Below are 26,968 nucleotides of genomic sequence, written 5' to 3' on the forward strand. Positions count from 1 at the left end.
TATATATATATATTACATACATACATGTATACATATATGGTGGCGGACGGCCATCTTGGATTTTGACATGAAAACTCAATTTTCAAAACCTTTCTTACATCTAGATGAGGACACATCCCAAAATGGAAGACGGTACCTCATTTATTTTTCAAGTTATCATCAAAGTGACGTGAGAGTGTGAGGGAAAAAAAAACGAGATGCACACACACACACACACCTAAACCCTCCTCTTCATTTACCTGCTTCTTCTTGTGTTTGTGGTTTACTTGCTGACATTTTTTGTTTTTCATCTTGTGATGAGACGTGCTTGCTCTATAGACAACCAGTAAAAAAAAAAAAAAAAACCAGTACTGCAACTCAATGTGCTTCTTCAGTTTCCTGCCATGGTCTTCTCTATTGTTCCTTCATGTATCTATTTTCTGCTTCTGATTGTCAATCATCTACTTTCAGAGTAAACAGTCACTTATCCCCACGTCACTTTGTCCTCTAAAATCTGCCAAACCGCCAACAAAAAGAATCCTAAATAATTTGCACCAACAGAAGCTGCATTCAACTGTGCTTTTATAGAAAAATCAAAGAGCTGTACATACAGTACGGATGACCCTTTATCTGCTCAAACAGAAAGCCACAGCTGCCGGTTCCATGGAGACAGATCGATAATGGCGTGTATTCATCAAGTCCAGCCAGGCACAACCAGCAGCTGATGGAAACTGTGGTCTATACTCCATCTCAAACTCAACGCTTTCCTGATGCTTTTCCCCCAGTTTTCACGCTTATTGGTTCACAGTATGAATTTGAACATTATTTATTTATTTATTTATTTAAACAGATGAATTGAGAAATAACAAATAAATAAAATTAAATAAGCTCAAAAGGAGTAGGAGGGACACAAACAGTTTTTTTTCCCCAATGTCCTTCCTCTTCACTAACGAGTAGTCAAACTAACGGTTTGACAAATAGCAAAACCAAACAGGATTTTATGAGCCTCGTTAATCATCTGAAAACATGAACCACTCAGGTTTATCAAATACGTTTAGCTAAAACTGTTTTATTCAAAGGCTAGACAATAATCTTACAGCCACAAAGGTTATATTCCTAGGTTTTTAGCTTTCATGGTTAAAGTAAAAAATCAGATCATCAGTGCTAACTAAAAGCCACTGAGACACTTACTGAACGTTTTAGGGTTTGTCAAGTTGGGATTTGTTGCAGAGACAGCAGAGATGCACTTTGTGATCTAAATCTAAAATACCATCAGCCAAAATTAGTTTAAAGTAACTAAGATTTTTTTTACATCCCACAAAATGAATTCTAGAATTGCGCCACTCAAGGTGGTTGCATGTTGGAGTAGCTCTCTTACATTCATTCTGACATTTTGCTTTTGAAAACTTGAATTATTTGTTCTTTCTGGATGTAAATCGCTTTTTTTGGATGAATATTTCCTCTGGTTTTTGACGCCGTGCAGCTGGAAGGATTTTTACTGAAACCTTTTTACTTTTGGACGTTTGTTATGATGTGTAACCATGACAACAAGGTGGCCTTCTACAACTGGGAGTTGCTAATTAACATCTCAAAAGCTCAAATAATACCGCAACTACAGCCCCAAGTCCCAAATGAGTTGAAAAGGAAGTGCCGTGGATGCATTCCCATCTACCTAGAGGCGGTGCTCAAATGCCTGACCACCGAGATCTTGGAGGTGGCGGGAAACATGGTTCGTGACAGCGGGAGGACTGAGGAGTTCTGCCTGGCATTCAGGTGGTTCTGCTGCCCAAGAGGACCGAGAGATCTGCTGGGTCTGGGTGGAGGGATCGGCATGGGCAACCAGTTTCTTCGGATCCGCTGTGGGACAGATTGCTACAAGAAATCCTTCCTGCCCACAGCCATCAGCATCTATAACAACTCTAATGAAACCAGGATGAGCTACAACAATTAATTTCCCTTTGGGGAAATTGGGGGAATAAAGTTTTTTTTTTTATTTGAATGGAATTTAAATTGGTCCGATTGTGCCAACTTTATTAGAGTAAAAGTTTTATCTACAACAGTATTTTACTAAGTGTTCTTACTAGAAAAAAATATTAAGGCACTCCGCATGTGAAGTTGATATAAAGATAAAAAAAAAAACTAACAAGCCCAAATAAATGATTAACAATATCTTCATCAATTCACCAACTGGAGTGACACTTTAATTATGTTTTATAATAAATATAATAATTTTCTTTATTAGTTTAGGGCCACTTTTATATCGCATTGTTGTCAGTGACTGCTACGTTTTGGCTGCAAAGCAAAAACCATTTTCCGTAAATGTCTAATCTGTTTGCATTGATTTTACAGAAATCAGCTTTGCAAACTAAACCTGACATTGAGCATCAATAGTTGACCCAAAATCAGAAGCCCCTTACAAACAGCCACAGAGGAGGAAGGTATACAAACAGTGGCAAATACAGGTGACTGAAAAACTGTTTCTGATAGTTTTACCAGGCTGTTTTCACATCAATGAATGGAAATTAATGATCAATGCATGTGACTGAGGTCAGCTCAGATTTATCAAACACATGTATTCATTGCTGAAAGAACTATCAACGATCACTTTTAAGTAAAAACCGTTTTCTTGCTTTGAAGAAAAGATCTTGTGAAAGTTTGTCTTAAAGCCGTACAGCTGTCAAAATACACATTTTTTCAATGTTTTGATTTGAAATGTTTTGTATGTGTATCATCAATGATAAAGTAACCACTAAACACGCAAACATACAACCAAAGGTTTCCAATGACAAGTGGCTTACTTACATTTGAACACTTCAGACGTGACTGAGTGTGAGTTAGTAAAACAATCCCAGAATGTAAATAAAGTCAGAGGAAAAACAATGAAATCAGAGACGGCCGGTCAAAAATGAAAAGTTCAAGTTCTCTTCTTCAGAAAACAAACAACTAAAAGAGCGAGAGTCGATATGGAAAAGGGGCAGTAGAGTGATTTGGGGGGGATTCACTGGCGGAGATAGATAACCCTTTAACCCTCGAGGGTTAAAGCCAAAGTTGGGGGAGTGGTGGCACAGAGGATTGAGCAGGTGGGCCTGTGATCTGAGGGTCGCCAGTCAACCCCGGGTCAACTCCCCAGACCGACAACATCAAAAACGTGGGTGGAAACGGTGAAACACCCACTCCTGCCTCCACCCTCATTTCTCCCACTTTGGGCCCTTGAGCAAAGCCCTTAACCCCCACCATCTGCTCCCCCGGGCACCCTACATAGCAGCTCTCTGCTCCACACAGAGGGCTGTGGTAGCTCGGTGGTCGGTGGTTGTGTCAGGAATTCCGGCATCCGGTGTAAAAACAATTGCCAAATCTTCATGCGACATAATTCGCTGTGGCGACCCCTGAAGAAGGGAGAAGCCGAAAGAAGAAGAAAAAGTCTGAGTTATCACTCAGACTCATTTACAAGAGACCTGTTTTAAACAACGAACACAGGTGAGGTGCACACAACAATAAACGGCCATAAAATGCATATAAAATAAAAGTTGTGATATAAAACAAAATAAAATAACAAAAATCAAACCAAAGACATTGAAATATTGTGCATTTTGCCTTTTGTTCTGGCTTTAACTAACTCCGCTGAGTAAAACCAAGATAGACATGTTCTACAGATCTGAGGTGGTTGTACTCAGCACAAAGGTAATTTATGCAGTTCATGATGCAGAGGGAACAGACAGGAGAGGAAGATGCAGTTCTTCCTCCTCTGCACGAACTGCACTGAGTTATAACAAACATAAAGACAACAAAGAAACAGGCATTTAAAACTGCGGCTTAAACAACTGCAGTTTATTGTGGGGGCCATTGAGCTTTGTTGTTGGGCCTTCAAAGACCGATGCTGGGGAGGACATATTACACACTGCTCCACCACAGTTATTTTGCTACTCGTGTTTCCATTGCTAACTATCAGCCCTCAGTCGCAGTTTAATGCCGTCTGAGTGAGCATCAGCAGGGCGGGACAGGGCGTGGGGGTGGGTCTTGGGTCTGCAGCAGCAGCACCCCCACGGCAGGAACACAACCTGTTAGCATCCTTAGCCTCATTAGCTAACTGGTTAGGGTCAAACGTAAACTGTTTATAATGGTTGCGTTTTCCAGGTTGGTGTTAGCGCGTGAAGTAGCACGAGAGGCACCGCGACATGAAACAGCTTTAAAAATATGTAAAATAAAATAAAAAAATGTTAAGTACTGGCAGCAAGCCAGCCCGTCAAAGCTAACAGCTGAAGGCTACCACGGTGACATCACGGCCCCGTCCCTCCGTGCCAGCGGTGAGAGCTGCTGATGCTGCCGGCAGGACGCCGCTCGCTTTCCGGCGACATTACGAGCCACTGGGCGGTGTAGCTCCAGCTAGCTCCACCTGCCTCCCCTTCCCCTCCCCGGTACTCACGCTTTGTCCACGAGCTCCCTGACTTTCCACATATTCAGCATCTCATAGAGCTGCGGGCTCGTTCCTCGGCGCTGCGTGGCCCGCGTGTCTCGAGGCTCCGCGTGTCTGAGGCGGTATCCCGGCCACCACCGGTGGATCACTCCGGTAAAACCGCGGCAGCTGCGCGTAAAGGACCGGGCCACAGTTGCTACGGAAACGTCCTCCTTCTACGTCACTGCAGTGTGGTGATGCAGGCTCCTCGCGCGGATATGAACTTTAGGCGCTTTGACGACACAGTTACATAATAATTAATTAACCAAATTATATTAATAATATTTTAAGTTTCACCATAATCTAAATTCTGGAGCAAATAATAACCAAGTCAAAACCCAACTAAAACGACACGCCACATTATCATTATTATTATTATTTTACAATAAATGTATAAAATGTAAATAAAAACAAAATGCATTGGTTTGCAAATCTCGTAAATGGAACATCAAATATTGAGACTAAGAAATTGTGCAATTTTTTCACAATTAAAAAAAAAAATCTTAAAAAGACAAAACAGGGCCAACAACAGGCTGTAAAACGATATGAGAAACAACTGAAGAAGAATGTTTGCAATGAACTGGGTAAATTAGCATCAGGTCATAACAGGACTGGTTATTTAGAAAGGCTTTTAAGAGAGGCTGAATCTTTCAGAAGTAAAGATGGGCAGAGGTTCAGCAGTCTGTAAAAACCTGCATCTAAGCAAAGTGGAACGATTTCAGAATAATGATCATCCACAACAATTTGGTAAGATTTTTGTTTTTGATTATCTACAGTGTCATCAAAGTATAAGAATCTGGAGAAATGTCAGTTCAAAGGTCAAAAGCTGAAAGTCAGTACAGTATATGACTGGGATGTTCTGGCCATGCAGGCAGCGGTGCAGCAGGCCTGCTTCTGTTCTTGACATCACTGGAACACTTAAAATCACTGTAAAGACAGGTTCACTGTGCCGCCCACAAATGTACCATATTTATTTGTGGATAATACAAAAAAAATTTAACCACAAAAACCATCCATAAATTGGGGAGGGGTCTCATGGCGTTAAATTTCCACCACATAAAACATGTACAAACACGAAGCTATGCTAAGCTGAGCTAGGCAAAAGCGCCACTCGTTGACGTCACCACCAGATACCCACTGACACCTTCTGGTTGACTGTCTGCTACAGTTGTCTGCTCGAACATGCCTTCTTATTGTAAATGCCAGCGAACAACATATGCTGTTAAAATAAAAATATCTGATACCACAATCATCATTAGATCATTTTGTTGATATGTATGCAGACCACAAATGCTGAAAAATCATGAAGTCTGTATGTAATTAGGGGTATAGCATTATACATCACGTTTAGATTTTGTTGTGCTTTTTAAGCTAAAAAAAAGTGTGGGTCACATTACACTTGAGATTGCATTAGCCTATACACAAATAAATACAGCAGGTTAAAGCTCTTTCATGCAAAGAAGAAACTATGTGAACACCATCCAGAAATGCAACTCTCTTATGGTATGGGGGTGCATTAGGGCGTCTGGCATGGGTAGATTATGTTGTAGAAAAAAAAAGTGATTCACAGATGATCAGGTGTAGATTTCATCAAATGTGTTACAAAGCTGGGTGGCACAGTGGCTATCAGCTGAAAGAGCTGTTGCCTCTCAGTGAGAAGGTTGCAGGATCAAACCCCGGACAGGAGCCTTTCTGGGTGGAGTTTGCATGTTTGCATGTTCAGTTTTCTCCCACAGACCAAAAACATGCATGTTAGACTGATTGGTAACTCTAAATTGGCCCTAGGTGTGAGTGAGAGAGTGAATGGTTGTTTGTCTCATTTGTCTCTATGTGTCCCTGTGATGGACTGGCGACCTGTCCAGGGTGTCCCCCGCCTCTCACACAGTGACTGCTAGATATGGGCACCATGCAGTGACCCTCATGACCCGAAAAGGAAGAAGCAGGTAAAGATAATGGATGGATGGAATGGCCTTAAAGTAATAAAATAATTATAAAGGTTATTAATGTACTCAAATAATATCAGGAAGCAGATCAATAAATGAAGATTAGACACAGATTAGACGTCTGGAAAGGCTCCATCAATGCAGAACAGTATAGAACATTGCATGGTCTCATCTGGATGATATCTTTTTTTTTTTAAAGAAGGTTTTGCATATTTCAGCAAGACATTGCTTAACTGCATAGCACTTCCATTAAAAAAAACATTGCTTCGTACGCTGGTGAAGATTCTCAGTCATCTAGGACATGGTAAATTCAAAAAAGTTTGAGACAAAAACAACTGGACTTTATTTTGAGTCAGTGCTTCGTAGTTTAAGTCCAGGTGCTGAACTGTTCTCCCTGTAGTTCAACAATTGAAAACATTTGCTGCATTGTGGAACAAAAAAGCCCTCAAATAAAGGGCTTTTTAAGCCGTCTTATTTGAGGGCTTAAAAAGAGAACACAGTGAGAGAGAATACAATAAATATGTGTGTTTGAGAGAGGTAAATGTGTTTTTGTACTCAAACTGTAGAATACGTTTGTTAGTCACAAGCCTCAGCATTTTAGCTCATGGGTGAGTGGATCTTTGGCTGAGCCTCTCAGCCAGCCGGAGCTTGAATTATTGATAGGTTGACTCATTTATTAGGGTCCACAATCTGCTTTGGAGGAAAGAAACATGAACAAGTCAAAGACACGTTTCTGAAAGTGATGCTCGTCTTTTGCAAGGTTTCCCCCGATAATAAGCACATCTGTTTTAGGCATATTTATTTTTTTGTACAAATGTTACGAGTTTTGACAATAGGCACAATAGGGTCAAAAGAAAAGGATCCACCCCCCCCCCCCCCCCCCCCCGTTCTTCATTTAAAACCAAGCTAGTTTTTTTTTTTTTCTTCAGCTCCATTTTTTGCCCACTAAATTATAGAAGGATTTTGTATGTCAAGACATTTTTTTTAGGAAAATATCATCTTTTGGTTTAAGTCTTTCCACTCTCATGTTGCCATGGTGATCCTCTTGCATCATAGCAACAACTTCAGCACCGAACAGAGTCCCGGCGTGTCAGACTCTGGAGCTCTGAGCCGGGCGGGTCACACGGCGACTGCGGTCATTCTGGGGTTCATCCTGGTCCTGGGCTTCCTCGGGAACTTCCTGGTGTTCCTGGTGTTTTCCCGCTTCCCTGAGCTGCGGACTCCGGCCAACCTGCTCCTCATCAACATCAGCTTCAGCGACATGCTGGTCTGCCTGTTCGGCACTCCGCTCAGCTTTGCAGCCAGTCTGCGCGGCAGGTGGCTGACCGGAAACTACGGGTGTCGCTGGTACGGCTTCTGCAACGCGCTGTTCGGTAAGTGAACCGTTTTCACACACAGCAGTTTAAAATCAGTTCAGCCTCGGTTATATTTCAGTATTTATTGGCAAATCATTTATAATTGTAATAAAAATGCCCAGTTGTATTCTCATTGTGATGACGGTTTTTATTCTTAATGAACTCACTGGTGGACCGAACTGAGCTCATCCACAGACCAGATGTGGCCCACGGGTCGTGAGTTGAATAGTCCTGGTCCACGTGAGATAAAACATGATAGTTCTGTGTACTCTTTTTTTTTTTTTTAGGGTTTATTTTTATCTACCTGTGTTTCATTTGAGCATGATTAGAAAATCAGATTGAATAATTTATTAATCATAAAAATGCTGTTTTTCTGAATTTATTTTTCTGTAATTTTTTTGCATATGTCGTTTTTGTATCTTTGAAATCTGCTTCATCATTTTTCCTCAACATTTTTTGTATGTCACTTTTAGGTTTTTAGCTATAATTTAACTACTTTTAAATAGTTTTTGCTTTGTTTAGCTTTTAGCTTCTGTTCTATTCAGCTAGCCTTTAAATACTTTTAGCCAACCTTTACTACTTTTAGTACCATTCAGCATACAGTAGGCTGTTTGAGCAGAAAATGTAAATTATCCAGTTTCAATGTATTTTACAAAGATCTATTTAAATAACCAGTACTTATTTTATAAACTAAGAGGCATTAAAGGTATTAAACGAGTACTGCCTACGGCACATTATACAACCGTCGACAAACTGTACAAACACAGCAAATGGCAATGGCCTGAACAAGCAAGACCTGGTATAATATTTGACCTTAATTTGTGACCTTGACCTTGGAGCTAGGTTGAGCTGATATTAGCTAAAACTTGATAAATTGTAGCTGAAATGGAAAAACAAGCCTAAATTAGCCAAAAAAGCAGAAATAACTCAGATTTACTGAATTAAGATTAAATAAACAGAAATTAGCACAAAAATTAGGAAATTAGCACAAAAAAAAGCTGAAAATAGCAACAACAACAACAAAAAACAGCTGAAAAGACAGAAAAAAGCTTTAAAAAACAGTAAGAAGCAGAAAGAGCTGAAATGAGCTAAAAAATGTTGAATTAGCTGAAAAAGCTAAAATTAGTACAAAGCTGCTAAATAGTAGCTGAAATAGCAGAAAATGCTGAAACTAGCAGAAAAAAGCTGAAATGAGCATAACAAGCTGAAATTAGCAGAGATTACCACCAAAACTGAATTTATCTGAAAACAGCTGAAATTAGCTAAAAACGCTAAAAAAAAAGGTAGCTAAAAATGTAGAATAAGCTTAAATTAGCAGAAGAAAACAGAAAAAACATGTTTTCTCGATTAGGCTGAAGCAGAAATGAGCACAAAAAAGTGGACATTAGTAAAAAAAATAAAAAAAATAAACTGCTGAAAAGTAGCTAAAAGGGGAGAAAGACGCTTAAATTACCAGAAGGAAGTGGAGAGAGCACATTTTTGCTGAATTAGGCTGAAAAAAGTTAAAATGAGTACAAAAATGTGGAACTGGCTGAAAAAGCTAAAATTAGCAGAAATAAGCTGAAACTAGCAGAAATAAGCTGAAAGGAGCATAAGCTGAAGTTAGCAGAAACAAGTTAAAAGAAGCACAAAAATCTTGTAATTAGCAGAAAGAATCTGAAAGGAGCACAAAACAGCTGAACCCCCCAGCTGAAATCAGATTAAGTAGCTGAAACAAAGTTTAAATTTGCACAAGACAGCTGAAAGAAGCTGAAGCAGAACAAAATGTGAAAGGAACAGTAAAAGGTTGTAAACAGATCTAAAGATTTGAAGGATGTAAAATGAGCTCAATTCATTTACTATTCATTCAACCTTTATTTAAACAGATAAATCACATTGAGCCTCGAAGACTCATTTACAAGTGAGACCTGTTTGGCCAGACAAAAAACAGTGGTTAACTGGACACATGTAGGAATTGGAGGCGAAAAAAATTCCTATCAGACTTTTTTCTTGGCTGAGAAAAACCTCTAATATTGAAAAAACACTTCGCACAAACAAGCACATATTTACGTAAACATTCTGCAGAGCAGGAAGAAGGAAGAGGCTGTTCCTTCTATGACATCTCCTACTTCATTTAATGCCCCTTTTCCACTGTCACAGTGCGGATCAGGTCAGTTCAGGTCGGTTCCGATCGGCTCGGGTCTGTTGCGTTTCCATTTACACTTCTGGACCGGCTCTGTAGGCACAGTAGTGGCTTTAAATCAGTCAGTTTTACAGCCAAGAAGCTCAAATTTGGCGTGGTAGTAACTGAGAGTCTCCTCCATCTCATACTCCAAGACAGGACGTACAACATCGTTCTTTAGGCTATTGTCCTTTGTGGCGTGCACATTTCTTCAAGGAATGCTGCATGGCTCATTTAAGTTTAAAGAACTCAGCATTGGCAAAGTCAAACGCACCGTCGATCCAAAGTCCAGCGTGCAGCGGCTGAGTGAACGTGGTCTGGACTCTGTGGAGTAGAGTCCTGGTTTCAGAGACGCTGTAGAAGGACAGAACACCTGCTCTGTGGTCCAGGTACACTCCGATCCTGGAGGAACAAGGACCTGGAATGGAGGTGGAGACTTTGTTGTACCAAAGCTCATAACTATTTTGGCAACAACGTAACGCCCACGATTTGTCATTAAACCCGAACTGACATCCGTTTCCCACTCTGTTGATATCCTTGTATGTGACTGCTATGAAAATTTGTGTTCCTCTCCACTCCACCTCCCAGTAACAGCGACCAGTCAGACTCTCTCTGCTCAGAACCTGGCAGTAATCAGTGAATCGGTCTGGATGATCAGCGTAGCGCAGACTGAACTCGGTCAGTGTGGCCTTCCTGTTCCCCTCTGACAATAACAGCTGTGCGTACGCTGTGTTTGGGTCCAGTGTGAGTTCACATGAATGTTTTAAGAATCCAGCTGTGCTCTTTGGCTCTGGTTCTGACAGTAAGACCTCCACCTCAGAGACAGTCTGTGAGATGTTTGTCCATGTGTCTCTCAGGGTGTCCTGCAGTTTGTCTCTGAGCTCTAACACGGCTGCTGTCACGTCCTCAAAGTATCTCAGAGGACGGATGTTGATGCCGGATGAGTTTGGAGACTCACCGAGAGCTGACGCTGAGGGATAGTTGTGGAGAAACTGGTTGGGATCCTCTACGTGTGAGAGCTGCTTCAGCTCGGCGTCCTCCCTCTTCAGCTCGGTGATCTCCTGCTCCAGCTTCTCCTGAAGCTCCAAGACTCGCCTCACTTCAGTTTCCTGCTGGGTTCTGATCTGCTGCTTCATGTCAGAGCTTCTTTTCTGGATGAGACGGATCAGCTGAGTGAAGATCTCCTCACCGTCCTCCACCGTTTTATCAGCAGACTGATTGATGGCCTCCACCTCCTGTTGAAGCAGCTCCACATCTTGCTCTCTGTCCTGGATCTCCTGCTGGATCGTTTCTCGCCTCACCTCGAGCTCTCTCTGCCTCTCCGTCCTCTCTGCTGCAGCTGAGACCGTGTCGTGGCCTCTATGTTCATCCATTAGGCAGTGAATACAGATAAGGTTCTGATCAGTACGGCAGAACATCTTCATCACCTCATCATGACGAGAGCAGATGTTCTCCTGGAGGTTCCTGGAGGGCTCCACCAGCTTGTGTTTCCTAAATGTAGCTGAATCATAATGAGGCTGAAGGTGATTCTCACAGTAAGAGGCCAGGCAGAATAAACAGGACTTGACGGCTTTCAGTTTCCTTCCAGCACAGACATCACAGGCCACATCTTCAGCTCCAGCGTAGCAGTGATCAGCAGGAGCAGCCTGGAGTCCAGTCTTCATGAGCTCCTCCACCAAAGCTGCCAACATCGTGTTTTTTACAAGAACAGGTCTTGGCATAAACGTTTTCCTGCACTGAGGGCAGCTGTGGATTCCTTTCCGATCCTCTTCATCCCAGTGGGCTTCAATACAGCTCAAGCAGTAGCTGTGTCCACAGGGAATAGTCACCGGATCCTTCAGTAGGTCCAAACAGATCGAACAGGAGATGAACTGAACTTGTTGCTCCATGTCACCTCCTAATCCCAGTGACCGTGTAAGTTTTACTTGCACTTCTCTTTAAACGTTTGTTCTGAAGGAGAACTGGACAAACTGGAGCTGTTCTGTTTGAGAGCAGAAAGAGGAGGCGGGTGGTTCGTCAGGTTTTGTCACATTGCAGAGGGAGCAGTAAAACAGTGAATGTTACCTTTGTCCTCTCGTTTACAACATCCAACTATTTTTTTCCCTTTTAGATCTAATGTCTCTGCCCCATTGCAGCCTCAGTTTAATTAAATTATGTCAATGACTGGTTAAACCAGAACTGTCTGACCCTGAATGAAACAGAGACTGAATGAAGTTCTTGTGTTTGGAAACCAGACTCCTGTCTTTGGGCTGAAATTCTGGGTCCGCTTGCTCCTCTGTGGTCAAGAATCTTGGGGTGATTTTAGACAGTTCTTTTAAATTTGATAAGCAAATATTAACAGTTGTCAAAACCAGTTTTTATCAGTTACATCAAATAGCCAAAGTAAAATCTTACATTCCTCTTAAAGACTTCAAAACTGTCATCCGCACTTTCATCACCACCAGACTGGACGACTGCAACTCTTTATATGTTGGTTTGGAACAATCGTCTCTCCATCGCCTGCAGTTAGTCCAGAGTGCATCTTTTACCTGGAACCAGAAGGCAGGATCGCATCACTCCTGTTTAAGCTGATTTACACACCTGTTCCTTTTGGTATTGATTTTAAGACTGTTTTACTGACTTTTAATTAAAATTTAAATGGCTCAGCACCCAGTTACTTAATGGATCTTTTGCATTTTTATAATCCAAACAGAACACAGACTCTGGAACAATCTACCCGTTAATATTCGTTCTGCAGAGTCCTTTAAATCCAGATTCAATTCACTTTATTTCTCTGGCTTTTAACTCAAGTTTGGTTTGAGTTTCCATCTGCACCTTTTAGGTTATTTTCTTATTTTAGTTTGTTCTTAGTCATTTTTATTACACTTGTGTTTTTAATGCTTGATCTTTAATTGTGTGAATGTTTATGAAGCATTCACACTATTGAGGTCCATTTTTCTTCCATATGTTTTTCTGCATCTTTCTTGTTCCACAATTTTTGTGCTATTTCAACAAATCATATCAAAACGTTCAGATCGTTCAGGAGTGATATGACTTTTGGTGCAGCTTTAGCTTTTTGAACTGTTTAGCCTTTTTTGCCCCTTTTCTCTCATAAAAAAAATGAATTGAGCTCATTTAACATACTTCAAATTTTTAGATCTGTTTACAACCTTTTACTGCTCCTTTCACATTTTGTTCTGGTTCAGCTTCTTTCAGCTTCCTTGTGCAAATTTAAACATTTTTCCAGCTACTTTCAGCTGTTTTGTGCTCCTTTCAGATTCTTTCTGCTAACTACAACATTTTTGTGCTTCTTTTAACTTGTTTCAGCTAATTTCAGCTTGTTATGCTGCTTTCAGCTTATTTCTACCACTTTCAGCTTTTTCTGCAATTTCAGCTACAATTCAACTGTTTTTATGCTTATTTTAACCTTTTCAGCTAATTCCACATTTTTGCACTCATTAAAAAAAATTTCAGCCCAATTTAGCTTAAAATGTGCTTTCTCTGCTTCCTTCTGGTAATTTAAAATTCGTTCTGCCTTTTTAGCTACTTTTCAGCAGATTTTGCTAATTTCATCTTTTTCAGATAATTTCCACTTTTTGTGCTAATTTCTGCTTCTTTCAGTTTAATTGAGAAAATGTGCTCTTTCTGTTTTCCTCTGCTAACTTAAGCTTGTTCTACATTTTCAGCTACCTTTTGTAGCATTTTTAGCTAATTTCAGCTGTTTTCTGATAAATTCATTTTTTGTGGTAACTTTCAGCATGTGCTCCTTTCAGGTTTTTTTTCTGCTAGTTTCAGCATTTTCTGCCATTTCAGCTACTATTTAGCTGTTTTATGTTAATTTTAGCTTTTTCAACTAATTCCACTTTTTTTTGGTTGCTAATTTTAGTTCTTTCTGGTTGTTTAAACCTTTTCTGCCTTTTCAGCTACTTTCAGCAGTTTTTTTTTTTCTGATTTCAGCTGTTTTTAGTTATTTCCTAATTTTTGTGCTCATTCTGCTTATTTAATCCTAATTCAGCAAATATGTGTTCTTTCTGCTTTCTTCTGCTACTTTGGGCCTGTTCTTCCATTTCAGCTACAATTTAGCAAGTTTGTAGCTAATTTCAGCTGTTTTTCCACAAATTCTTTAGCAATAAGCATTCACATTGCATTTTCATAGGAAATGCGATTTCTCTAGTTTACTTTATTGCTGATTTCTTGCTTGTGAAGCACTTGGGTCACTGTTGTTTTTAAATGTGCTATATAACTAAAAAGTTTACATTAATGTGAGCCTGTTGTCATGGCGATATTGTTCTCAGATTGACCTTTGTCTGCCTGGCAGGCGTTGTGTCTCTGGTGTCTCTCTCCTTGTTGTCCTTTGAGCGGTACTCCGTGCTGCTTCGTGGGACCCAGCTGAACTCTCAGTACCGCAGAGCCAGACTTGCCGTAGCCATCTCATGGTTCTACTCATTGATCTGGACTCTGCCACCGCTGCTGGGCTGGAGCAGGTCCGCACTGACAACTCTTCACTTCTCTCATATGTGATTCAAAGAAGTTTGATCATTTAATGCTCAAAGTATTATTATTATTATTCAAATAAATCAGGACACAAATCAAACTTGGTTTTGTTTTGTGCCTCTTGTGAAGCAGCTATGGGCCGGAGGGTCCCGGCACAGTCTGCTCGGTCCAGTGGCAGCAGCGCTCGGCCACAGCTCGCTCCTACATCAGCTGTTTGTTCATCTTCTGCCTCCTCCTGCCGCTGCTGCTTATGTTCTTCTGCTACGGCCGGCTCCTGCTGGCTGTCCAAAGTGTGGCGAGACAGGTCAGTTCTCACCTTTGACCCTTTTGTGATGACAAACCTGTTTTTTTGGTTTATTGGTTATTTGAAAAGAACGTCCCCCACTAGGTGGGCAGGATCAACCGATCAGCATCTGATCAGACCGAGAGGCGTGTCCTCCTGATGGTGGTCACCATGGTGACAGGATACCTGTTGTGCTGGATGCCTTACGGAGTTGTAGCGATGATTGCCTCCTTTGGACGGCCAGGCGTAATGACACCTGTTGGCAGCTTGATCCCCTCTCTTCTGGCCAAGACCAGCACCGTCATTAACCCCATCATCTACATGTTGCTCAACACCCAGGTGAAGGGCACTGTGGTTTTGAATTTATTTTAAGTAATGCTGTGTTTTGTGCAGCAGATATATTTAAACTATCAATCAGATATTTTGCAGTGGTGTTCTGTGGAAAACATATGAGCAATTAATATCTTACCTGTCATAGATAGCTCTTTGAACAGCCTCAGTTAGGAGAAATAAGTTTCATTCTGCTAGCTCAAGCAGAGCAGAGGATTGCTGCTGTTCTGACACAACTCTAATCTCAAACATTACGTCACAATTAAAGCAAACACCATTTCTAAACCTTTACATTGCTCAGTTTTGCATGACGTATTTACTAATAATTCTGTTTGTAAGCATGAGTAGCAGCAGCTAGCTCACTTTAATGTAGGCAGTAATGCTGGTCTTCCAGTAGCTTCCACTTCAGAGCTCGAGTTTTTCTAAGAATCTATGGGAAGACGTTGCCGAGGGGAAAAGTTTGAGTTTTCTTACAGAACTCACAGCGAAACTACTAGCAGGCAATCATGAGCAGTTGAGTCCATGATGAGCAAAATAAACTTTTCACTTTAAATTTTAGAAAACAAACAATAAAATTTGGGTACATGATTATTTGTTTTGTTTTATAATCCTCAGATAGCCCCATATTATACACCTTGAATTATTATTTGTTGTTCAGCCATTTTATTTTATTTTTGAAGTAAATTGTCTATCAGGTTTGATGTGCTGCTCTCACCTACATTTGTGTCTCTCAGTTCTCCAGATGTTTCCTCTACATGATCAGGTGCAGCTCAGAAGCTCCAGCTTCTTCAGTCAACTTAGCAAGCAGCAGGGGGGTCTGGCCTCCCCAGCTGCCCACTGAGGAGCAAAACCCAGTTCCTGCCACGCTCCCATCCAGAGATGAGCAGCAACCTGTCCAGATGCTTGTGGCTCATTGCAAAACCTGAAAGGGTGAAGACTGTAACAAATACACAAAATATTTTTGTTTCACTTTGTGCATTTATGGAAAACTGTCTTCCCTTTATCGTGTAGCGTAAGAATGCTATGTTGACCAGGCGACACTAGAGGGCGCTGTGTATTTTACAACTTCATATTCTGATCAAAGAACTACGTTCACGTCATAAGGTGAAATTTTGGCTCTTTTTATTTTTATTCAACAATAATCAACATTTAAAAATCCATAGTGAATGGTCAAATTCAAAATATTTTATTAAGAAAATAAACATCTCAATCAAAAAATATACAGTCATTCATGAACACTGAGGCGTCAGTGAATCTTTTGAAGACATTCACATTGTGATGAAGTCGTTACAACTTACAGACATGTTGAAACACTTTCAAGTAGGTGACGGGACGTGTCAAACGCAGTGTGATACAGTTCACCATGGATGAAATGATGGCATGTGAGCAGGTTGTTCGCTTCAGATGAAGAGTCGAACCTCGAACTACACGATGGAGTCTGTAATTTAAACATCCCGTTAGTGTACAGTCGAGGACGCCGACTGCACACAAGTCTCGAGAACAATTATAAATACACTGGTGGTAACACCAAGGTCTCCTGGGAGGTGTAATTACGGCTGAGATGGAAGTTGGTGTTTAAGGTGCGTCCATATGGTGGAACAAAGGAGTCACGCTTAACTGGGGTGAGGAGAGTCGGCTGTTTTCACTCTCTAAGGAAAGAGGAGACGATATGTTTACAGATTTAAAGAGAAATGACCAAAACGGACAAGGAAAAGAAAGATAAAGCAATGAAACCTCAAGTCAACGCTGCATTTCAGTTGGATTTGTATTAAAATGACAGTAAACCGTCTGCAGGCCTGAATATCGCCAAGGATGAGTGAGAAATCATGTTAGTGCAGTAGCCATTGATGCTAACCCATAACTGTCACAGATTTAGATCAGGGCTATTCAGCTGGGGCCCGGGGGTCAAATCAGGCCCATGGGTGTGCTCAGTTTGGCCCACCAATGGGTTCACTTTTAAATAAAACTACATTTTAAACCATAAAACAAATTTACTCAATGACAATAACTGCTGGATGTCTGGCCCCTGAGCTCTTGGCTTTCAGTAACTGTGGCCCCCTGAGCAATTTAGTTGAATAGCCCTGCTTTAGATGTTTACGATGCATCACAACATTGCGACGATAAGAAGCAAAATACATTTTAAATGAATTCTGGAGGTTTTATTTGCAACCAAAGCTTCCATCTCTTCACTTTTAGGTGACTAGCTGGTCGCGGCTACCACACAGCAGCCTGCTGTGACGTATCAAAAACAGTATTTCCTGTCTTTACCTGCACATTGGAACGAGTCATAACTGAGCAGCTTTATGAGAATAATGCACATTATTTTGTTGGAGAGAGATGTATTAAAAGAAAGAGATTCTCAGTTTGTTCTGCTCACCTGTGAGTAGTTGAGGGGCGAAACGAGGGGCTCTATTTTATTGTAGTCGGGGGGGTTGGCGTGAGGGTCATAGCCCAGGCGAGCAAGCATCGGGGCAATTTCTGCCATGTCATTGATCACGTCGGGGGGGATGTTCCCAACCCACTTAGAGAGGGCTTCTGTGTTCACTGGCTTCATGACCTGGTCCGTTGAACGCTCAACCCTGCACACACATCAAAGACTGCTCACATAATCTTACAAAAAAACTCAACCGAACAGCAGACCATTTATTTTCAAGTCTTAAACTGAAGGCAAATAAATGATCTAATACAATGTTAACATTAAATATTATTTGTAATTAACTATGACATCTTACAAAGACACCACGATAACAGATATTTTAGGCATATAGAAATTGTTTTAATAGTTTGGGGGAAAAAAAAGCTACCAAAAGCAGCAGTCAGCAAATTAATAAATAAAAGATAAAAGTATAAAGAAATCTAAAAAAAAAAAAAAAAAAAACTTCAGGAAAAATCCTGAAGAAATAATTAATAAAAAGTGCATCCAGATTTGAAAAAAAAAAAAAAAAAAAGTCTTAATCTGCATTTTTCATTTTTCAACTCTCAGTTCAATCCACTCAGAAAATCGTTAGTTTCTATAAATAACTCTGAAGTAGAATGCGTCACGCTTTCTGATAACATATTTCTACGCAGGTTGTAAAACCTCCGTGTGACTAATACTGCACCGGCTTTCATAACTGATCGAAAAGAAGAGTGCTGCTAATTCTCTCAGCCTGAGGCCTAAATCCTTCCCATCGCAGTTTGGCGATGAGGAACCGACAGATTCCCACCAAATCTCCCCAACGACTGCCCTGCAAAGAAATACTCTGTATAAATCACAACAAATGAACGGAGCAACAGAAGAAAAACGATTACTGTGAGCCATCAGTAAGCTCTGATCGACTTTGAAAAGGTTTAGCTGCTTTAGAGGAAAACTCATGAACAAAGCCCATGACTCAAGTTATGAACAAATCTGCCTCGCAACATGCGCAGCGTTTTAATCCAGCAAAAATAAAACACGAAAACACTGAGAAGAAACTAGGAGACGTACATGTTACCATCCCCCGAAAGCCCCCAGACCAAATGTTTCAGTTGTGTTTTGGGCATGGTCTTTAGTATAAAATCCCATTTACAGCCAAACAGGCAACTTTTTTTGTTTGTTTCTGCTGATAGTATTTTGAGGTACAGCGTGTTGAAAAATATCTTGTATTGTAACATCACTCTCAGATAACAGCCGATACATTTACTGAAAGAATAAAAATATCAGCAATTATTTAATAAAGACTTTAGCCTGTACATTGTAGTGTGAAGGTTGTAGGATGATGCATCACTCTGAGAAATGTTATAAGACTATTTTAACAAATATGGACTTTAATCTTCTGCTGTAAAAAAACATTACTACAAGTGGAAAACTTAAAATTAACTATTTTTCTAGTAATCAAGAAGTTTGTTGTGAGGTCAAACTGCAACATGTCAATGTGTAGAGAATGAACATATTCATCAGTTTATTTTGAGAATAAAAAAACTAAAGTTAAATAAAATTGGGCTTGTTTGGAAGATTCTTGGAGTTTGCATGTTCTCTCCGTGCATGCGTGGGTTTTCTCCGGGTGCTCCGGTTTCCTCCCACAGACCAAAAACATGCATGTTAGGCTGATTGGTAACTCTAAATTGTCCCTAGGTGTGAGTGAGAGAGTGAATGGTTGTTTGTCTCGTTTGTCTCTATGTGGCCCTGTGATGGACTTGCGACCTGTCCAGGGTGTACCCCGCCCCTCGCACAGTGATTGCTGGACATGGGCACCAGCGACCCAAAATGGAATAAGCGGGTAAAGATAATGGATGGATGGATGGATGTCCCGGTGCCCAAAATAACACATGCAAAGGCACTGAATGACTTCAGACCAATTGCCCTCACATCTGTATTATTTTAATGTATGGAGCGCTTAGTGAGCAGGGAACTCATGTCTGTTACAGCTGAGCATATGGACCCTTTGCAGTTTGCCTATGGACTAACCGAGGGGTGGAGGATGCCACTCTCTCCCTCCTCAACAAGGTCCACAATCATTTAGACAACCCAAAGACATTTGTTCGCATATCATTCATGGACTTTTCATCAGCTTTTAATACGGTTCAGCCACATATACTTTTAAAACGCCTACATGATCTAAATGTCAGCAGCCATCTTGTGTTGTGGATTAGCAACTTTTTAAGAGGAAGAGTCTAGCGAGTTTGAGTTGACAACACTATCTGACTGTAGGGTCTTGAACACTGGTGTTCCACAGGGCTGCGTGCTATCACCTCGTTTATTGTCTATATACACAAATGAGTTGCAACACAACAGTAAAGATTTCACATTAATTAAGTATGCTGATGACATCGCCCTAGTTGCTGGTCTGAAAGACACCAGTAGTCCCTCGTACTCCCAGCTCAGAGATCAGCTCTTTGCCAGGTTTGAAGACAGTTTTCTGGCCCTTAATGTCAGTAAAACCAAGGAACTTTGTTTGGGAGGTAGATGGGGAGCAGCCAGCACCAGACCTACTTTTAGGCCTTCTATTATAAAAGGGCAGGAAGTAGAGCAGGTGACTGATTTTAAATACCTTGGAACAATAATTGACAACAAGTTGACCTTTGAGCCCAACACTGACTATATTTAGAAAACATCCAGACAGCGTCTCCACCTTCTGTATAAGCTGAGGAGCTTTAATGCAAGCAAAATTACTTTGCAGTTGGTGTACAGGTTACTGGTTGAAAGTGTTGTTTCATTTAATATTGTTTCATGGTATGGGAACCGGGCAGCACGGTGGCGCAACTGGTAGAGCTGCTGCCTCTCAGCGAGCAGGTCCCTGGTTCAAACCCCGGTCCAGGGGCATTTCTGGGTGGAGTTTGCATGTTCTCTCCGTGCATGCGTAGGTTTTCTCCGGGTGCTCCGGTTTCTTCCCACAGACCAAAAACTTGCATGTTAGGCTGATTGGTAACTCTAAATTGTCCCTAGGTGTGAGTGAGAGAGTGAATGGTTGTTTGTCTCGTTTGTCTCTATGTGGCCCTGTGATGGACTTGCGACCCGTCCAGGGTGTACCCCGCCCCTCGCACAGTGATTGCTGGACATGGGCACCAGCGACCCCCGTGACCCAAAATGGAATAAACGAGTAAAGATAATGGATGGATGGATGGTATGGGAACCTCCTAGTCAGAGGCAGGGACAAGTTGTCCCGGGTGGTCAAACAAGGTAGTAAAGTCATTGGTCATCAACAAATGACACTTACAGACATGTACAGTCAGGTTCTGGGGAAAAAAGCAATACAGGTTTACATTGACCCAACTCATCCACTGCAACCATTATTCAGGTTGGTACCATCTGCCAGAAGACTCCTGGTTGCTTTAGCAAAGAAAAATGGGTACAAAAAGTCATTTGTTCCCTCTGCGGTGAATGTACTTAACAAGGTCCTATTTAAACGCAGCCTCACATAAACGATGCTGGGATGTTTCCATATTTCAATGTATCGTGTATTTTAGAATGTTTTTAACTGAATGTTTTTAATTGATTTAGCAAAGTTTGGTTTTAAATTTTTTAGAGTTTTTTTTAATCACATTTTTATTTTGTTTTTATAAGCCAGATGTCAAAGACAAATCTTCATTTCATTGAATGTTATGGACAATAAAGTTGAATTGATTGATTGATTTACAATAGACTGAATAAGAAACAAGGCATTGCAATAACACACTCAAAGTCCAGATGTCAACCTGACTGAAACATGCGGTTATATCCTAAGAAGGTTGTGCATAAAATATTTATAAGAACCTCAAGAACATTATAAAGAGGAGTGGGTCAGAGCTCTCCAAAATGACGTGAGAGACGTTTTATGTTCTGTTACTTAAACCCTTAGTGTACTGGTGTGTCACCAGGGCTGTAAATGTTATTCCAAATACCTAGCATCACTCTTCTCTACGTTCCACAGTTTGAAGTGAATACAATATGTTCTTGAGGACACTAGCTGTAAACTCTTACTTGGACTGGACTATAAAGTCTGCTATAGTATGTTGGTCGTTTGAAGAGCTGTATGGGTCACTCCATCCTATAAACCCGAGCTAACATTTTTTTGTTGAATCAATACGGTGTCAAGTTACCGGTGTCACTTTTCTTTCACCCACAGCACAGTTGCATGACCGAAGGCAGATTACAAGATAATCAAAGCATTATGAAAACACTGAGAACAGAAGTGTAACCTGACTGAGTGTTGAAACTGTACTTTTAAATCTCTTACTGTACTTAATTGTGAAGCCTTGTTCTGAGAAAAAACAACTAATTGTCAGAGGATTTTGGTCAGAGTTATGGATATATTATTACTAGTGTTCTTGTCTCTGACTGTATCTGTGAAGGCCAGGAGTGTCATGTTAGACTACAGCTGGCTTCGAGGACACCCACTAAAACCATGTCAAGCTGATAAGGATATAAAATACAGCATGTGCAGATTATTGTGACCGGGCTACAGGTGTATACAATTAATGCATATTGATGTGAACTGTTCTGACATCTGCCCTTGCAAGTAAAACTGTGCCGGAGATAAATCTTCACCTGCCGTGTGAGTGTGGTTCATTTGAGTAAACATCATTTAGAGTGTTTTCCTCTTAACACTAATGAAGCCATTTTACTGAGAAACGAATGTGAGCTCTGAGAATGAAAGCTGCTCTTTGTTGTTGAAAATAAACCTGATTATTACCCAAGAACACAGATGGTTTGAGAGGGGGGTGAAGGAAGCAATTTATGTAAAAAGAGAAAAGCCGTCTCTTAACAGAGGAGGAGGCCTCAGATTCCCACTTTCAAAAACATATAATGCAACTTTAAAACAGATCCCCAGCCGGTTTTCACACCTGATGGGAACAGAGGGGCCTCGACTGTGAATTAGAGGAACAAAGACCTACTGTTTAGGTTTTTTTTTAGGTGTGAACTGCCAATCTACATACAGTATGTGTGTGTGTCTTATGTGTGTGTGTGTCTTATCTCACTCAGCCTTATAACCTGTATCTCTCACTCTCTGCTCTTTGAATTGAGAAAGCTCCTCGGATGAGGAGCGAAACGTCTTCTGTTACAAATAAAGTCCAGTTGTTTTTGTATTGAACGTTTTTTGAATTCATCATGTCCTGGATGACTGAGAATCTTCACCAGCAAACCTGATTATGTGTCCTGAGCACATGAAGCTGTGAGTTCAAGTCGTTTCAGACCTCAGATAGAACAATCTGCATATTTTTGGTTTTAGAGACAGTTCTGGCCTCTGCCTTTGTTTCGACTACTGTACTGATAACCACTGGCACAGTGTTCTTAAACAGATTAAAGTTACTCCCTCCATTGTCATTCAGACTTTCTTGCTGTCAAACTGATGGTGCATAAAATGTCCCCTCAAAGGCGTTTGCACAACAAATAAATGTCCAATTCTATTCTGAAATACAGCAGACAGGAGTCAAACAAAGTGCAATGCTTCTATTTAGCGCCTTATCTTTTCTAATGTGTGGAAACTATCAACTTGCTTGTGTTGGGGGGAAAAGACTGAATGTCAATCACTGTCTGTGTTAACAAACCATGTTGTGTCTCCACCCTGTTCATGTCACAACAGACAATGTTTTGCATCTCTTTGTGCAGTGGTTCCTTGAAAAAGTTTTGTTTTTGGTTTATGCGGCTAGACAACACTTCCTCAACTCTTTAGAACAAGTTCTGATAAATACTTAGCATTTGTATTTTATTAATCTTTTTTCTTTCTTCCAGGAAGTAAATTAAAGATTTACCAGTTAGGTACTTCTTGTTAGTTAATTTTTCATTGGTTGCAGTTAAACTTTAAATATTTCTTTTTATAACTGATTAAAATGTAATGTTTAAAACACACCTTAAACTGAGCAGCTGTAACTATTTAAAATCAATTGTCTGCTTAATATTGAAGATCATTTTGAAAGTTTTGGTGAAGTATACAGTATATTAAAAAGCTAAGACGTTCCACTGATGTTCAGACAGCCTTGAGCTTATTTCAGTTTTAAGGACTCATCCCGAGTCTTTGAAGGCATCTTGCTATGCAGATAATTTCAGCTGAGCGCTCTGAGGTTTGGAGATATGTGCCTCTGAAACTTTAGCCACCATTACCACAATAGAAGCAAGATGGTATAGACAGGAAGCAAAACTTCAGTTACTAGAAAACAAGGTCTCTAAATTACAAATTAATTTTAAAATCTCATCACATAAAATTGAAACTATATGAATGTCGAGGCATGAGCGGAAGAATGTTGTGAAGCTTCGAAGTCAACATTTTAAACACTCACTTGGACAGAGACACGCCACCAGCCTTTCCAATCAGCTCTTCGTGGTGCAACACTGACTGGTCCCACTGCAGCTCCAGGAAATTCAGCAACTTTTTCATTTCCTGCTCGGGGTGAAGAACGAGCTGCTCGTATTGGACAGGGAGGCATTTGGAGACTCCAGCTGCCTGGCACTGGGTGAACATGGTCTCTACAGCGCTGCTCCACTTAGTCAGACAGTCTCTGTAGCTCGTCAGGTCAAACCCCGAGATGGTCACCTGTGACATGAGACACATTGAGAAGGTCAACACATTTAACCATTTACACTTAAAGCTACAGCTTGTTTAGAAGCGCAGACGCACAAAATCCTCATGGAAAGATCTCGTATCCTTACACTTATTTGCCATTTTATATTGATACGTGGCTGTAAGAATGTTACAACCAAGCAAAATCACGCAACATATGCTAAAGTATCACATACGTAGAAAAGATGTTGGATGTTTTTTGAAGTAACATATCTCACAGAATCTTTTAAAAGGCCAAAACAAAAACTTGTTAGTTTATTAGCTTTAAGGCAACAGTGCTACCCACTATAACATTGTTTCAACCTTGTGCCATGAATTCCTCACAGACACTGCAGCATCAGCACAAATTTGTCACAGAATAGCTTGGAAATATAAGCCTGTGAGGATGTCTGCCCCAACAGAAAAGAAAGAAAGAAAACTTGCCTTGCGTGATATCATGGAATGAACCGTTGCCCGTCCATCTCGAAGCATAAGAATAAATTTTGCCTTGGGAAAGATGCGAGCCAAATAAGACAGAGACTTCAATGTGAATGGGTCCTTGTTGCAAAGGCGCGGTGCAGGCTCCCCGTGGCCAACTATGATCTGGAGTGAAGAAACAAAAACGGTTATTTGATTTTAATTATATTTCAGACTGTTAGACTAACTGTTCATACCAATCTGCATCAACCAACCCACCTCTAGCAGAAAGGCTCGCACAGCCGAGTCCAACACCTGGTCAGTGACGCCGGCTTCATCCAGTCGAATCTTCTCCTTAACCGAACGACTCCAAGTAGCCTTCATGGCCAAGAGCCGAGGAATCACCCGGGTCTCCTCTCCACACCTCACAGCGTTGTGGGCGTCCAGCATGACGCGCATCAGCGTAGTGCCGCTTCTGGGGAAGCCCCCGATGAAGATGATGGGCGTGTCTTCAGGGAGGTGTTCAGTTAGGGGCAAGCTCTGATTGCCAGAGCCCAGATTAAGCTCCATCCAACGATGGCGGTGACTTTTTCTAGGGCAGTCTATTCCACTCATGCCCAAGTAGAGCAAGGAGGCGGAACAAAGGAGCACGCAGCCCACCAGCAGATTCATTCTGGTGCTTCTCATGGCTGCTGGGTAGTCGGGAGCACGCTGGGGCAGATAAATGGATTCAGGAATGTCTTAAAATTCAGTCTGTCAGATAAGAATCCAACAGTCAAGGTAACAAGGATGGGTCCATGGGAGAGAGCTGGGCGAGATGCTGAAGACGGTGCAGGCTGAGATGCCTGCTCACTCCTCTGCAGCCCTGCTGTCAGACTGCCGGGTCTAAACCTACTGCGCTCCACGGCCAGCCACGTCTCTTCACCATGATTCCCACCTAAAAACATCAAAACACTTCAGCACGAGCTATTCACAAATCAATTTTTATTACTTGCATATTGAAACGGTTTCTATTTCCTAAAGAGCTGATGCTGTAGTTTTCTTTAGGAACTCCAAATCTTAGCCACTGCTCTGCATGTGTAAACCATTATCCATGGAATGATGGTACAGACATTTTTTAGAAGACTTGCACGTATTTTCCGAGGGTAGGAAATGCATCCAATTTTTCGCCTTGAAGCAGTTATGCTTCATTTTTCCTCTGAGGAGCCACTGAAGCCAAATCAAAGTTCACTGCAGAACCGCACACAGACAGACAGCATATCTGATGCCACTAATTACGGCTTCCTCATGTTTTTATTCTCCTTGACAGTTTCTGTCACACTCAAACATTATTGTTAAAGCTCATATTACAACCTACAACGCAAGACATGCTGCAACTTCCCCATTTGTCTTCTGCACGCAGTTTCATCAAGTAAGCTCTTATCTACGTCCTCTAATTAGCATAAAACTAAAATACCAAAACTTCTCTAAGCAGTAAAATTACTTTAAATAAACTACTGTAAAGAATCACTCATGCGTAGGTTATTTTAAGAATGTTTCCAAGTGCCAATTCCAGCAGAGTTTAATTTACTTTGTGAAACAGAAGCCCCCCCCCCCCCCCTCGGTTATTCTCTTTGGTTTTCTGCCATGCTTCATGTTTATACTGGATGTGGAAAGAGCCTAACATCTGGATACCACGCGGGGAGCCACAGCTCTCCTTTAACTGGAGGGATCTGCATGGAAAAAAAAAAAAATTCTCTGATGATCTGAGCTAAAATGGAAAACAGCTGGAAATGAGGACACCCGGACTTGGATATGAGATAAAGGTACGGCCTTAAGCCATGCAAAGTCTACTTGTAAACATAAATTGTGCATGTACAGCAAATCCAATGCAATTTTAAGAGATTAGGCCAGCTGGAATTTGCAGTTATTTCCAAAGTGAGCATAGCTGCTGCTCTGCCATCAACAGTTCTGAAGAACTGCATCATCTGAACAAGAAAACAACTGGATTTAATTTTAGTCACAAATGGCTGTTGTTTCTTTTAATGCTGTTGTTATAAACCCAGGGGAAAAAAAAAAACATACTGGTTTAGTATGCCAGATCGAATCGTGTTAGTTCTATCCATAGAAACCTTGTCTAAATCATAACACAAGACAAAATGAATTGATTAATGCACTGAAAAGTAGAAATCTACAAAATACTATTTAATGTTATTGAGTTGACCCACAGCATCGGATCAAGTGTTGGACAGTTGATCAAAAACGGATGAGGGGTTTTTGTAATTACCCTTGATAAACACCTCACTTGTATTTTGTAACACTACATTCAAAGGTTTTAATTGAAAAATATGAAATCAACGATAGAAAAGTTAACCTGAACTATATTAATGGTGCATTTTGAAACAATTTCCTCCACTAGTTTTCCAGAAATATTAATATACAACTCTGAAATACAGGTTTGCACCCTGTGCAAAAGCACTTACATCTACATACTTTACTCAACAATTCTGAGCTCAAATACATAACACATATGTACACATGGACCAGTCTACATGAATCTTCAATGAGTGCCTTTAACCGCACACACACACACACACACACACACACACACACACACACA

At 40.8% G+C, this 26,968-nt stretch overlaps 4 protein-coding genes across 4 annotated transcripts in view; 1 reads left to right on the forward strand and 3 right to left on the reverse strand.

Annotated features, from left to right (window-relative positions):
• LOC119420857 (clathrin interactor 1) overlaps window positions 1-4,600 on the reverse strand; it is a 218,685-nt gene extending 214,085 nt beyond the window's left edge. Inside the window, exon 1 of the mRNA XM_037688280.1 lies at window positions 4,403-4,600. Within this exon, the coding sequence (XP_037544208.1) occupies window positions 4,403-4,443 (41 nt within the window). The 5' untranslated portion in view covers window positions 4,444-4,600. The remainder of the gene's footprint in view (window positions 1-4,402) is intronic.
• Window positions 4,601-7,408: 2,808 nt separating this feature from the next.
• tmtops3b (teleost multiple tissue opsin 3b) lies at window positions 7,409-15,903 on the forward strand. The gene is made up of 5 exons (XM_037688281.1): window positions 7,409-7,748; window positions 14,189-14,354; window positions 14,497-14,668; window positions 14,753-14,986; window positions 15,712-15,903. The coding sequence occupies exons 1-5, from the start codon at window positions 7,409-7,411 to the stop codon at window positions 15,901-15,903; spliced, it is 1,104 nt and encodes a 367-aa protein (XP_037544209.1).
• On the reverse strand, window positions 9,966-11,797 carry LOC119420506 (tripartite motif-containing protein 16-like). The gene has a single exon (XM_037687913.1). The coding sequence runs from the start codon at window positions 11,778-11,780 to the stop codon at window positions 10,122-10,124; it is 1,659 nt and encodes a 552-aa protein (XP_037543841.1). The 5' UTR covers window positions 11,781-11,797; the 3' UTR covers window positions 9,966-10,121.
• Window positions 15,904-16,500: 597 nt separating the features above from the next.
• On the reverse strand, window positions 16,501-25,250 carry LOC119420508 (protein-tyrosine sulfotransferase 1). The gene is made up of 5 exons (XM_037687915.1): window positions 24,649-25,250; window positions 24,397-24,555; window positions 23,693-23,946; window positions 17,355-17,556; window positions 16,501-16,626 (listed from the first exon to the last, which is right to left on the reverse strand). The coding sequence occupies exons 1-5, from the start codon at window positions 25,054-25,056 to the stop codon at window positions 16,591-16,593; spliced, it is 1,059 nt and encodes a 352-aa protein (XP_037543843.1). The 5' UTR covers window positions 25,057-25,250; the 3' UTR covers window positions 16,501-16,590.
• Window positions 25,251-26,968: the final 1,718 nt, after the last annotated feature.

This window comes from Nematolebias whitei, chromosome 14 (assembly GCF_014905685.2).
Source record: "Nematolebias whitei isolate Nwh7 chromosome 14, NemWhi1, whole genome shotgun sequence".
NCBI lineage: Eukaryota > Metazoa > Chordata > Actinopteri > Cyprinodontiformes > Rivulidae > Nematolebias > Nematolebias whitei.

Excerpts from the sequence above, each read along its gene's own strand:
- tmtops3b (XM_037688281.1), top strand. The coding sequence starts at position 7,409 with ATGGTGATCCTCTTGCATCATAGCAACAACTTCAGCACCGAACAGAGT. Across the intron at positions 7,749-14,188 it reads CTTCTGCAACGCGCTGTTCG|GCGTTGTGTCTCTGGTGTCT; the intron begins GTAAGTGAACCG and ends TCTGCCTGGCAG. Across the intron at positions 14,669-14,752 it reads TCCAAAGTGTGGCGAGACAG|GTGGGCAGGATCAACCGATC; the intron begins GTCAGTTCTCAC and ends GTCCCCCACTAG.
- LOC119420506 (XM_037687913.1), bottom strand. The coding sequence starts at position 11,780 with ATGGAGCAACAAGTTCAGTTCATCTCCTGTTCGATCTGTTTGGACCTA.
- LOC119420508 (XM_037687915.1), bottom strand. The coding sequence starts at position 25,056 with ATGAGAAGCACCAGAATGAATCTGCTGGTGGGCTGCGTGCTCCTTTGT. Across the intron at positions 23,947-24,396 it reads ATTCCATGATATCACGCAAG|GTGACCATCTCGGGGTTTGA; the intron begins GCAAGTTTTCTT and ends CTCATGTCACAG. Across the intron at positions 16,627-17,354 it reads CGCCCCTCAACTACTCACAG|AGAGTGAAAACAGCCGACTC; the intron begins GTGAGCAGAACA and ends CTCTTTCCTTAG.